This window comes from Catharus ustulatus, chromosome 7 (genome assembly GCF_009819885.2).
Source record: "Catharus ustulatus isolate bCatUst1 chromosome 7, bCatUst1.pri.v2, whole genome shotgun sequence".
Taxonomy (NCBI): domain Eukaryota; kingdom Metazoa; phylum Chordata; class Aves; order Passeriformes; family Turdidae; genus Catharus; species Catharus ustulatus.
The window spans coordinates 34303245-34317411 of record NC_046227.1 but is presented as its reverse complement, the minus strand read 5'-3'; the positions used below and the strand labels follow the sequence as shown (position 1 = coordinate 34317411).

Genomic DNA, 14167 nt, shown 5'->3' with positions numbered 1-14167 from the left:
TAACACAGGATCACTCTGGTGCAATTCACATATTAGATTTTGGTTGGGAGAACAGGTTAGAGGATTTGATTCTATTTTTAATTCCCACCTGGTATTTACACCTCTACCTGCTGAGGAGAATGGGTTAGAAAAGGTGCTGACCCTGGGCAGAGTAGATAAAGAAAGTAAAAAACCATGGTTGCCCCAAGGGAAGGTTTAAATGGAGCTCTTATATTTTATTCTCTTTGGTTTCCAGTCAAGTCTTTTCATTACCACAATATTCTGTGTACATAAGAATATGAATGACATAAAAATGTACAGTCATATAAAAATACTAATTTTTTTTCAGGTTCTATGTTCCTATTTGAACTTTATCTCCTTTGTAGGTCTCGTAGTTGATCAGTTCAGCCAGCGCTTGTTCTGGGCTGATTTTGAGTTATCTGTTATTGGCAGTGTTCTTTTTGATGGGTCCGACTCAGTTGTGTCTGTGAGCACCAAACAAGGTATGCAGAGCCTTGGTAAAGCATGATTCCTATTTATTTTATTTTTTTGGCTGAAGTTTCACTATTCATAGGAGCTATGTTAACAAGAATCAGTGATTATTGAGTAATATTTTATGTTTTATTAGACAAAGCTTCAAGTATTATCTAAGCAAGTGTTTTAAAAAAGATAATTTTAGCTTTAAGATAATAAAATAAAATTACCTAAGAGGAACAAAGATTCAATGATATGTGAAGTTCTTCAAGTTTAGGTATTATTGAGTAACATTTAGGCTTGATCTCACTTGGACTTATTAGAGCTGTCTGCATTGAATTGGAGTTTTAGGGGTTGTAGAACAGTGTATCTGAATCAGTTCTGGGAGCAGAAACAGACTTGGCTTTCAGGTCAGTGAGTAATCACAGAATTCTGCTAACAAAATGTGAATGAAGAAAGTTCCTTTTGATAAAAAAAAGGAGATTCTGGTGAAGCAAGCTGTTTTCAATTGCACTATGGCTTTTTAACAATTTATTAAGTAAGAAATTTATGAAATTTGAGTAGAAAATAAGAGGAACACATTAAAAGATATTTGAAAGCAGTCTTTTGGGGAGGATTGCTTAGTGGGCAGTTGGTTCTGGAGAATCATCAGGGTTATTTTACCTGGTGCTATTGAGTGTTATAACCCAGAATTCACCAGGATGTTCTGGAACATACCAGGAGGAATGTCTCATAATCCCAATTGGGTAGGACAAGATTGAAATAATCTTATTTTGGTTTAAAAGTACTTTATTCCTCAATTTGTATCAATATACATGAAGATAATCATCTGGAAGGGAGGTCACTTTGAGTATAGGGATCTGACCACAACCTCCTGTAGCACTGGATCAAATAAAACTTGAGGGAGTTTAGAAATTGCTTTACAATGAGGGAAAAAAAAAATCTTCAAACCATTGAAGTAACCAAGCCTAAAATAATTAATTAGAATTCATATGGGGTTTTTTTTTAAAATTAAATACTGAGTACCAAGCATTGATAGCATGAAGGAACAATAGGAAAAATAAAGGCTGATTAACAAAATTAAGTAAATACAAGGGAAATACAAAATTATTTTTAGAGTAAATGGAGAAAATAGCAGGCACAAGGAATGATAAATTCTGTTTCTTCATGGCTTCAGACAAAGAGATTTTAGTTAGAAGCCGTTGCCTTATTGAGGGTAAATGTGAAATTCTACTGCCAGCTGTACACAGAAAATCCAACTGGTGGCCCCCAGAGCTCTTAAAAGTGAGGAGTTGGCAGAGTTAACAATTTCTTTTGCAGTAATTTACTATAATTGTGAATTAAAACAAGCGTAGTACAAAAACCAGCATTTCAAATATGTTAGGAAGGAGCTGAAGAAATGTTTTGTCAGAATAATTTCTTTCATGTGAAGCAAAATGACCTCTTTCTTCCTTGTCACACACATCTAGTTAAAGTGTTGTACCTAAAGTACAACAGGTAGAACAAGTCTGTTCTAATTAGTGAGATGTTACTACAGAGTTTCCTTTTTTTTCAAATGATCAGCCAGTTTCTGAGACTCAATTGTGTGGAAAACTGATAAAAAGCTTGACATTTAAGTTGCCTGCAAAATGGGAAGAGTTCCTTTGAGGAAAATTGCCTTTATAAAGGTAGTTTTTGTGGGGACCAAACAAGCTGTCTGAAAAATTAATGTCCTTAGGTTTAATCATTATAATAACTTTAAGTTTTTATTTTTAGAATTTGTTTATAATTTGAATATGAATATGTATTTATTATTCTTTTTTATTCAAGGTTTACTGCATCCACACAGAATTGACATTTTTGAGGATTACATTTATGGAGCAGGCCCTAAGAATGGTGCTTTCAGAGTGCACAAATTTGGCAAGAGCCTTGTAGAATATCTAAGTGTGGATGTTGATAAAGCAAAAAGTGCCTTGATTTTTCACCGCTACAAACAAATGGACTGTGAGTAAGCATAATTACTTTAAATTCAATATCACCTCAGGGGGGGAAAAAGTAACCAAGTTGTATAAATATAAACCAGAGCCTGAATGTACAAACTGAAAATAGATTTATTCATATTTCTTTATATAATTTTGATGTGTTTTCACTCACTTAGAAAGATGCTGGATAAATTTTTACACAAATGCCTTTTGTATCTGCATTGTAACTGAGATATAAAAATAAATTAGAAAAGAGATGAATAACGATCCCTCTAGCCAGAAGCAGATGAAATTTTTCACTCCATGTTACCAATACATTTTTTTGGTAATGGAATAAATTCTGTGCTTCTGTGGGTTTTGCACTGCTGTTTGAGGGAGGGTGTACATGGACTTGGGGCTGTTGATATCCTGGGAAGTGGAAGTGCATCAAAATTTTTGTGTCTGATTATTTATCTTTCCTTCTGATTATTTATCTTTTCTTAGCTTTTAGAACACAGTTCTAAATTTTTTAGATAAAAAAGTAAAAAATCAATGTTTCTAATATTCTGTCTTTTCAAACAGTGCCTAATCCCTGCTTGGACCTGACGTGTGAATTCATTTGTTTACTCAACCCTTCTGGTGCAACATGTGCTTGTCCAGAAGGAAAGTCACTGATGAATGGAACATGCATTGATCAGAGCCTCCTAGGTAGGTACTGAAAACTGCAGGAAAACCAGAAAACAAACAGCTGGTCAGTTTTGGCCATTGCAGAGTTTTGTGATGTTGTTCAAAACACACATTAGCTGAAACTGAAAGGACAGGTGAAGAAACAAAATCCCTGATTAAAAAAAAAAAATACCTCCCCTGCTAATATCCATCAAAATGAAAAAGGAGCTTTCAGCTTAACAAGGTGATACTTAAAAGGGACTGGGTATAAATACTGACCAAAAGAAGTTTGAAAAGCACTGGGGTGTTTTGGATCCCAAATTAAACATGAGTCATTTAGGAGAAAAAACACTGCTGCAGTGGTGGAAAGGCAGTGAGAGCAATGTAGCAAATAATAATGACTTTGAAGTAACAGCCAAAGGAAAAAAACCTGCAGCATTTTTATCTAAAATTATGTCTTCTGGGAACCTCTATAATGACTAATACTGAGACACAGGAAATCAGATTTCATGAGAAAAGAGCCTCTAAATTCTCACTGTATTTTAGGGATGCAGAGAGAATATTTTCAATAGATTGTTGAGTACTTTAAAACTGTCTTCACTCTAATTTAGGCCAAACCAAGCTTGGTCACACTGCTGCAATGATTTCTCAGCCAGCGTGAATTTTTAAAATGTCCTAGAAATCACAGAATAGCATTTCTTGTGTGTATTAGGATGTTTTTCTGATATTTAATTCCAGGCTCAAAAGTGCAAGTGACAGATATTTTGAAATCCTCTGTGCTTAAAGTGCTCAATTTAGCAATTAAATTAATTTACCTGAAATGTCATAATTCTCTGGAGAAAATCTCACTGATCTGTGCTGACTAGGCTTTAAACACTGAATTAACAGGACTGTGTTTTAGTGGTTCATGATGTGGTATTAATAACTTTCCAACTCTGGCCATAAATCAGTCTGAACACCCTCCCTGCCCCTCCAAGTTTCAGCTCTTTATCCATCTCAGGTGGGCACTTGTCAAGAATTTCTGCTGTTACAGCACCACCTGAAAATTATTTCAAATTACCCATAGTTACTACTTAGGTGTTAAAGAATGGACAAATAAAATAAATTTGTTTTTCACTGCTGACTTGTACCAGTTTGAACTCATAATTTCAATAAGGCTCCATTTTTTACTTGTGGGCAGAAGATTGTGCTGTGGTAATGTTTTCAGGAATGTGTGTTTTTATTAAAGAAAGATCTGAAGGGGTTTTTAAATGACTTGTTATAAATTTTTATGGATAGACAGAAAATGCCTAGAGAAGCATTTTTAATATATTGATAATTTTGAGTACCTTCCCATGGCTGCAATATCTGTTATGGCTTTTTAAAGGGCTGCTGAATAAGTGTTTCCTTTGTTTTTTATTTACAATTGTATTTCAAGTAATGTGTAATGTAGGCCTTTTTTAACCATTTTAAAATCTGTATTATTTTGGAATAGTAGACTGCAAGTTTGGTAGTATAACAGACAGCAAATTATTAATTGAAATTTCTGTATCATAGTACTCTCTAATAATTTTTTGTACTTTTTTTTTTTTTTTTTAAGTGTAAGTGAATGTTAAATGTCTCTTTCTGACACTCCACGTCAGCTTCCAAGGACCAGTAGAGATTTCTGGAAAGATCAGTGCTGATCCCAAGATCAGCATCTTGAACTGATTCAGGTTTATAACCAAAGGCTGACTAGCAGTCACTTGCCATTAATAGGTCACTAAGAGCCCACAAACAAAAAAATCCATTTAAAAATCAGGTACTTGTCCTTCAGGGGGTTATACAGTATGGAATAAAACCTAGGAGCTGCAGTTTTCCTTTTCTGATGAAGATCTAGAAAATGTATTTGAAATATTCCAGAGCCCACATTCACCTTGTTTAAAGCTATTCAGAACATTTTTGGCACAATTCAGGATGCCAGAAACCCAAAACAGAAAATCCTGCCTTCCTTGGCTGTACACTGTTGGAGGGTGACCTGACAATCCAAAGGGAGGTTATGCAGACATTTATTTTTTTTTTCTGTTGGTCTGCAATAAAATTCTGATTCAAAGTCAGTCAAGATATTCTTGTTGATTTTGGTGGTCTTCTGGTTTTTGAGGTGTTATGGTTTTATTGTATTTGCACACATCTATTTTAGGTTGTGTAAGAAGTCTTAGAAATTAGCAATTGTGGATATCAAGAACTAGTAGGGTTGAACTGTACTTTTTGAATAATATATCATTCAAGTTGCAATCGAAAATAGACGAATACAGAATATTCATAATAATTTTTAATGCATTTTAGTGTTTTCTGGGTATTTTTAAATGCAGTAAGGAAACTAGTGATAGATTTTTATGACTTGGCAGAGTCAAAATGGGACAGCCATCCCCAATTCAATTCAATTTCTTCTTAGTCTGTTTACCTTAAAGGTTGGTGATTGCAAGGTAATCTCAGTCTTGCTCTGTTCCTTGTGCTATATCCCAAAAACTGAGTCAGATTCTGGATTGTTCAGGTTTTTTTGTTTGTTTTTTTTTTTTTTAATCAGAAGAAAATTAGCTAAGTCCTAAAATTCTGCATCCTGTTACTCCTGGCTTGGTCCATTGTGTTATTTTTCTTCACGAGTCCTACATGAAGAATTTTAAGTATTGTCTCCTCAGTGGCTTTCTGTAGTGCTGCATGCAGATTGCTTCAGACAGCTGTTTCCCCAGCACCTCAAGAACTGATGAGAAACAGCTCCAGGGGCTGATTTGGAGTTTTCAGGCTGAAATCATTACAACATATGGCTGTGTTACATCATAGAGAATGTTTTCCATAAGAGTACAAGTGTTTTCTGAGATAAGCTCCCATCTCATTTCTCCCTGGATGACTGTGACTGACAGACCAGAGTTCTTTTGGGGTTTATTTATAGACTAAAACAGGCTGGACTTTCTGAGTTTAGAAACTACCCTTTAGTTTTCCTAAAGGAAAGAGCAGAGTACCACCTCATTTTCCTAAAAGAGACGCCTGGATTTGCATCCATCAGGTTTCTTGTATCTAATTGTCTGTGCAGCACATTGAAGCTGAAAATGTACCCAGAGGATGAAAATGGAGAGACTGGCAGTGCAGGAAGACATTGAGTGCTGTGGCTGAACGAGCAGGAGAAATGAACACTTCCAGGAGTTCCCTTCTGCAGCCTCACGTTTATCACTTTCCTCTTAAGAGGGGAACCTTTCTGCTCCTTTGGTTGAGTGGAAAGCCCGAGGAAAAAATTCCAAAGAACAGAGATGGAACATTTCATTTATCATGTTGCCTCCCTCAGCACGTTCCTGTGGGGATTTGCACACTGCATAGAGAGATTGCAGGCAGAGAAGGTGCTTTGGCTGGGATTGGGGAGGTTCATCCCTGTTTGTCTTCTTGTTCAACCCCAAAGTCTGCCCCAGGGAGGAGGAGCTACTGCAGTTTGGTCCATGGTATCTTCTTGGGAGTTGTGCTTAGATATCAAAAAAATAAGGGTCACAAAGAAATCTACTTCTGGTTTAAAGAAAAATAAATCTTCTTTTTACAGCATTTCTTGTGTACTTACAAAGGGGTTGTTGTTGGAAGGGGTGTTTCCCAGTACAGAAGTAAATGAGTGCCAGTTAGATTTTCTCACTGTACATTCTTTTTCTACCCATTCTCTTCCTTTTAAAATTGTAAAGAAAACACAATTTTTTTAAGTGGAAAAAAAAAGGTGAAGCAAAAACAAAGAGAAACATTTGTCTTACAGCAGTCAGACAAAATTTGGGGAGAACAACTTGTTCTGATACTTTTCAGCGTATGGAAAACTGGCAGGTGTAGTACAACTTTCATCTGAAGGAAGATTTATACAGCCTTACCTCAAGGTTAGAACTCTGCTCTCTGTCTTTATTAGGTGCATTCAGCTCAGTAAAGGATGGGCTGCACCTTTGTCCAAGGGAGAGCCAAGAGCAAATAACTTCCTGCCCCATGGGATGAGTATTTCCCACTGTGGGGAGGGAAACTCTTCTTGTCCCAAAGAATGTAGGTCCTGAACCTTGTGCTCCATAACATCATCTCCCCATTTAACTTGTCTAGTCCAGAAATTGGGGGATACTTCAAAAGGGAGAAAATAGCAAAAAGATGCATTTTGTCCTCAGGAAAGAATAGGGTTGTTTTAGAAATACCAATAAAAGCTGTGTATTGTGTAAGTGTGGGAGAGGAATGGAATGTCAAAAAATGGAACAAGGGAAAGAAAAAAATACCAGTAGAGTTCACAAAGCTTTGATTTGCTGTTTTATCAGTGTTTCCTCTTTGTAAGATTTTCCTTTTGCTTCCAGTAAAAGGGAAGAGTCAAAGATGAAGCTGATAAGCCAAAGTCTATTAATGTTTGTGTCAAACAATTTTCTTTTGAAGAAAAGCATAAGAGAAATGGCAAATCAAAATTCTTTGATTATGTATTAAAGATGTTAAGATTGAAATAAGCAAAACAAGGCAGCAGAAGGCTAAATATCCAGATTAGGAGATAATGCATAAAATTACATGATCTGTAATCCTTTCTTTCTTTCATGTTAGACAGATTCAGTAGCTAGACTAGGGGTAGGATGACAAGTGAAATGATATACTGCTGTCATTTCAGAAGTGAAAAGAGCAGCTGAGAGGTGTTCAAGTCTGAGTTTAGCAAACTCAGAGCAGCACTGAAGACTGGAGTTAGAAACTTTTCTGATTTTGTCTTTTTAACAAGTTTGTTCCAAGGATGGGTACTTGCTAGACCTGTTCTCACTTCTTTTCAGTAATTCTAATTAACTGTATTCAGCTTTTTATACTAATTCTTCTGTATTTTTCTCCTGTATTCCTTTTTTTCCTGTCTTCTCCTATGGAACCGTTCTGCTCATGTCTCCCACACAAAGGCAGGCATGTCATCCCCTTTTGTACTCAGTTGATGTGAATCAGTGTAATTTGTTTCTTGCATTTACCTCCAGACAACAAAGAAACAGCATTAAACCCCATGTATTGTTCAAGTCTACTATACTATTTAAAAACTACCTTTTCCACTGCATCTTTCAATCCTCTTTCTTAGCTTATTGAAAGTCCAAAATTGCTGTATTACCATTTCTCTGTTCCATATTAGAGTTGTACTGAAACTCTTGAATTTAAAATGTTCCACAGAGAACGAAATCTCTAGTAATTTCCATATTTTTTTCCTTAATTTTATATCTTAATTTTCTCTAAAAGAGAAACAGAACATGTTTTTAATGTACTATCAGAAAGGTTCATAAAAATGAGCAGTTGTCTGTACTTCACTGTTATTTATTCTGTTTTTGCCAAGTTCTGCTCCATAAACTCATGACTAATGATAAGCAAAACAGATAAGATAAGCAAAACAAAAATAGACCTTCTCTCCAATAAGATATGCTACATTATCCATTCAAACAATTCCTGTAACGAGTAACCGAAGAACGGTTCATGGAACATCAAAGGATTTAATGAACCACCCAAATTAATACAGCACTGAAGCATCCTCAAACTCCCAAATACAAAGTGGCTTTCTTACAGCAATTGTATATATATCCAGAATGGGCACAAAAAAATCCAGTGGAAACAGGATTTCATATTTTTATTGTAGAATACATGAAATGATGAGCTGCCAGTCAGGGCATTACAGGAACTTTAAGATTTCCTGCCTAGTAACAGCTTAATTTTAGAAAGGTGCAATTATCTAAAAGATGAGAGTTTCCAGAAATTTTGTTTCAATAGGTTGGATCCCAAGTTTTGTGCCTGCACTGGCTGTGAAGGGAGGCAGCAGACCCTGCTGAGGAGGGGAACAGGCAGACAGGAAAGGATTTGGGAGCACCCAAAGAAAGGGCTCTGCACAAGCACAGCTGTATTCCTGGGTTTTGCAGAGTTCTTTGTGGAGAGAACTGTTTGGGTAGGGAATATCCAACACTCTAAACTCTGCACTGGCAGCACAATGTGTTTCTTTAAACCTCAAAGGAGATGCTGTGTTGTGCCAGTCAATGATAGACCTCAACCAGGAAGGGACAAATAGGAACTTTCACTCTTTAAAATGAATTGTTGGGCTAAAGCAGATGAATTCAGCAACCTCAGCAGCTGGAGGATGTATTATTGAAAAGTTCTTGGTGCTTGTGGAATCCCTCTTGTTTAAAGCCATGTTGGCTCAATTCCTGGGCTAGTTAGGAAGCAGTCTGGCTTCACAGGGTTGCTTTGCAATGTGACAGATGAAGCCTCGTTGCTGAAAGCATGTTGTGGGCTGGAAAGGAGCTTTTCTGCTTCTTCAGGATTAGAGCTGTTTGTATGTTTGAGCATTGTATGTGTTCCCATCTATAACTAATTTGTTGTTGTTATCATTGAGTGATTTTATACCTTATTCATGGAAATTAATAGAAGTTTGCTGTTCCAAGTGTTTCTAAGACAGGCACAACTCTAAGTAAAGATCTGGCCTGAGCAGAGTTTGTGTCCCCTTACACCTCACCACTGAGAGGGTGGCACTGCTCCCACAAGAATTGTGATTGCAGAGCAGCTTCTCTTCTCAGGGATTTTACAGTCTGAGCAGGAAAAAAAAAAAAAAAGAAATTATCAGAAAAGATTACTTAGGAGCAACAAGTTTGCATGCAAATACCAATTTTTGAAGAGGATTTAAAGGCTAATTTAGTTTCAAATATTTTGGACAGGGATTAGTTGAGAAGGCTGTTAGTTAGCAGAGAGTGTGGAAGAGAGATCCAAAAAAGGCTCATAAAAAAGGACTGAGGTCAACAGAAAATGACTGGGAAGTTTTCTGAGGTCTCCCAGATGAAACCAACATTCAATTTTCCAGTTCTCAAACTAGGAATAATAGTTTCAAACAAAAATTCATATTATCATTACTAACTCAGATCTCAGGCAGTCCAACTTCCCTGTGCCATGCAGGAGCTCCCACCAACTCTGCAGCTCCTGGCACCTTTCCAGGGTTCATGGTCCCCAAAGTTGTGTGGGTTTTTTCTGTCACTGTGGAAATAGAGGGGATAATTTACTTTCTCCATTCTGAAAAGGAGGATTTGCCCCTCACTGATAGAGATCCATGACTGGGTTTGAGGCAAGGTCCTGTTTTGCCCTTACATGAAGCTGGGGTTGTTCAAGCTCTGTGTGTGTGTGTGCTCTTGCTGCAGATGACAGCTGTAAATTAACCTGTGAGAATGGAGGGAAGTGCATCATAAATGAGAAGGGGGATCCCCGGTGCCACTGCTGGCCAAGCTACTCTGGTGAGAGGTGTGAAACCAATCACTGCCACAACTACTGCCAGAATGGAGGGACCTGTGGGGCCTCTCTCCTTGGTAAGTATTTCTGAACAGATTCTGAGCTCTGTCTTGCTGTTATACCTGCATTAAGTGTTTGAATTTGCTCCTTTTTATGGTACTTTTTCCTCTTTATTTGCTTTGTCTGTACTTAAACAATATGCAGATTAGCAGTGTATATAGTATATAGTATACATACTATATACTATATACTATATATACTATATATATATTATATATATAGTGTATATAGTGTGTATTCCACACATATTCTTTGTAATTACACACATATTCTTTTCTGGAGGGCTTTTCATTCACTTATCTGGATGTTCCAGCACAATTAAAATGTATACAGAAAAGGGAGAATATAAGTGACTATTCAGTGTAAAGATTCATATGTTGAGGAATTTTAAAGCAAAATATCCAGTCAAACTACATCTACAACAAATCCATACATCTTCTCTAAATTTGTATCAATTCACCCCTAAATTTATATGTGCATACACAGAGATATTTGCTGAAATACCAGACCTCAGTCCTTTACCTTTTGTCTTACTGGAGTTCAAACAGGAATTTTACTCATCTAATTCTCAGGAAGATTCTGTTGATGAGAACTCAGATCCTTCACTTTCCTGAAGGAATTTGAAATTACATCTCCTTGTTTCAGGGGGTTTATCCTGTTAAAAAGCAGGTGCTTGACAATTGGTCTTTGTCCTGGCACATAACCTTTTGTATCTTGTATAATGTTTGGGCTAGAGAGGGAAAGTGTAAAAAGTACTCTAAAATACAGCAATTCTGTGACAAAGAAGTAGAACTCTATTTTCTGCTTCAAGGAACATTTAAATATTTGATTGAAAATACGAAATCTGGAGAAGAGTTTGCTGCCTCTTCAGAAGATTTCATCTGCTTAAGATGCTGTGAATCATTTTCTCCTGTGTGATGAAGTGGCCACCACCCTCTGGATGAAAGTCCAGGCACCTGATCTTGAGAAGTTTGTGATTGTTCAGCACAGAGAATCCTCCCTGTAATGCAGAATTGTGTATCTGATTCTCCATGGCAGAGTGGGCTTAGATGGTAAAGATTTCCTCAGCACTCCTTGCTAATTAACCTTAGCCTGTGTAGTTTGGTAATTTAGCCCCACTTGCTGCTGCTCTGGAGCCTCCTCCCATTGACTGAGGCGTGGTGGCAAAATTCCAAGTGAATGCAAGCCTGGTAATTTATTCTTTCAATTCTGAGTAGTTGAGGGTTAATAATGTTGTTCATAATAATGACTAAATATCAGAAAATGAGAATTACTTGTACTGGAAGTTGATGAATTAGACTTTAAACTGCTCCTAACAGCTGATGGAACTACTGACACAAATGATAAGCAGCGATTTTTATCAATGTGGTGAGATCAATAAATGCTAAGTGAGGACGTGTGAGTGAATGGAAGTGATGGTTTAAGTGGTGTGCAGAACATCCTCATCATCTGAAGAGAGGATGTTTATTCCCACATTTTTACATGTCTGGAATCTAATTGATTCTTTTGTGGGGTTAAAAGGCTTAATAAAATTAATAACTTGGCTCCTGGAACTCAGCTCCATTGTGAGCTCTGCAGAGACCCCAGGGTTTTATTTAATCCTTTTCTTTTGGCAGTAGCCACAGGGCTCACTCACCTCCAGCAGTTTGTTCTCCCTCTCCCTGGCAGCTCACACTTGCTGTGCTCACACAGCTATCCTGTCACATGGATATTTTTAATTTTCATTTTCCTGCTAAATCCAGCTTCTGAAATCTCTCAGCCTTTCTAAAACAATTAGTGCAGCAGGTTTTGCCACCCGTGGGTAGAGGCAAGATATGAGCAGGGTCTGCAGTGCACTTTGTTGAATTCTTAACATGGGCCTGGGGATGCAGGAATCAACCTGGGGATGCAGGAATCAACCTGGGGATGCAGGAATCAGCCTGGGGAGGTAGGAATCAGCCTGGGGAGGTAGGAATGAGCCTATGGAGGCAGGAATCAGCCTAGGGAGGCAGGAAGGAGCCTGATGCTTGGTTCCAGATGGAATGATGTGTCTGCACTAAAGTGCATCCAGAGAGCCAGCATGGGTTTCACCACAGCCCACATTTCATTGTTCAACTGCCTGATTTGGAGGAATCTGAACCTTTAACAGCAGCTAAAGTTTATTGTAGCAGACATGACCAAAGTGTGCCTTTAAGAGCTGAGAGCAGCACAGAGCTGGCTCTGATGGCTGTACCTGTGCATGCCCACTGACAGGAGTATTATTGTGCTGTGCTGGGCCCCTTCAGTTTCATCAAATTTTTAAGAGTCATATTTCAAGTTAACCAGATGTCCTATCTGCCATTTCCAATTCATGAGGGTAGCTGTGCCTTGAAGCCCACACCATAACTTTCATGTGCTGGAAATGGGGAAAAAAGGCCTCGTGTCTTTCTAAATCACAGTGGCTCCATCCAATATTCCAGATAAAATCTTCAAGGTGATGTGCATCTCATCTTCCTTGCACGCCTAGCCCCTGGACCCTGTAAATATTCTATTAAGAGGAAATCTCTATTTCTTATCAGGCTGTATTTCTTATCTCTATCAGTCCATGAATCGTGTGTTACTGAAGCAAACTAGCATGCCAGTGAGATGCTCCTTATCACAGCTTGATCTGCCCCTTGATGTACCAAGGCTGTTATGTGTTTTATAGAAAGAAGTTGTACTGGACTTCCCAAAAGCATTGAAAAATGTAATTAAACCAAGAAATCTTAATTCTTCAAGTGTTTTTACAGCAACCATTTTGTTTTTCCAGTTGAGCACACAGCCGTCGAATTGGGCAGGGCTCTTGGAGCTGCAGGGGATGCACAAGCCCTTTGCAGCTGGACTGAGGGTGTGAAATCCAGACCAGCCTTCTCCTTGTCTCAGCCTTCCAGGCAGAGCTGATCTGTGTGCTGGATTCATGTGAGACTTGTTAGTCTGTTGTTGCTTCATTCTTGCACATTTCTATGTACAGGGATGAAATTGTTCTTTATTACCCCGAATTGCTGAGTTTTTCATTAATGGTTTTAGAACTTCAGCATTATGTTTTGTCTGTATTTTTAGTTAGTCCCACCAGGTTAATCTGTCTGACAGCAATAGAATCATAGAATCATTTAGAATGGAAAAGACCTCTGAGGTTGAGACCAGTCCTTAACTCAGCTCTGCCAGGTCCACCACTAAACCAGGTCTACAAGTGACACACCCTGTAAATCCCTGTGTTCCAACAGGTGTACTGCAAACTGGCTTTGGTAAAAACTCCCTTAATTCCGTAAAAATATTTTTGTTTTAAAATTCAGTCAGTTCAGTATCATTTGACTTTGATCTGCAGATTGCTGTCTGAGTGTGCTTCCCCCTGTACTGCAGTGCTCACAAGCACTCCTCAACAAGCACCAGTCATACTTCTGATCCATTATACATCTGACTCATCAAACTGACCTGCTAAACTCATGCAGTAAAGTTCTACATATTTTCCCAATTTTGCCTTTTTTTTAAAAGCGTATTTTTGTTCAAAATGATGACAATTTTCCCTCTGAAGTTGCAGAAGCCATACATGTGACAGTACATGTGACAGTACAAATCTAACCCATCTGCAAAATATGAATGACCTGTGATAATTTCATTTGCTTGACCCTCTCTTTCTTGGAGGCTTGAATTGCCTTTGTCAATTCTCACATGTTATTCTAACAGCTTTGATGCAGTTATCTCACAAGTGTCACACGTGGCCTCTGGAGATCTTAGGGACTGCCAGCAATTTTAGCCTCATGAGATGATGCTTCCAAAGGGTTCCCACAGCTGGAAGCTTCCCCAGGAATCAGGGAATTTCCTTA

At 37.9% G+C, this 14167-nt stretch overlaps 1 protein-coding gene across 1 annotated transcript in view; it reads left to right on the top strand.

Moving 5' to 3' along the window:
- The window catches only part of LRP1B (LDL receptor related protein 1B), a 470895-nt gene that overhangs the window by 425222 nt on the left and 31506 nt on the right, over positions 1–14167 (top strand). The window contains exons 79-82 of the mRNA XM_042779456.1: positions 366–482; positions 2263–2436; positions 2976–3101; positions 10199–10363. Of these exons, the coding sequence (XP_042635390.1) occupies positions 366–482; positions 2263–2436; positions 2976–3101; positions 10199–10363 (582 nt within the window). The remainder of the gene's footprint in view (positions 1–365; positions 483–2262; positions 2437–2975; positions 3102–10198; positions 10364–14167) is intronic.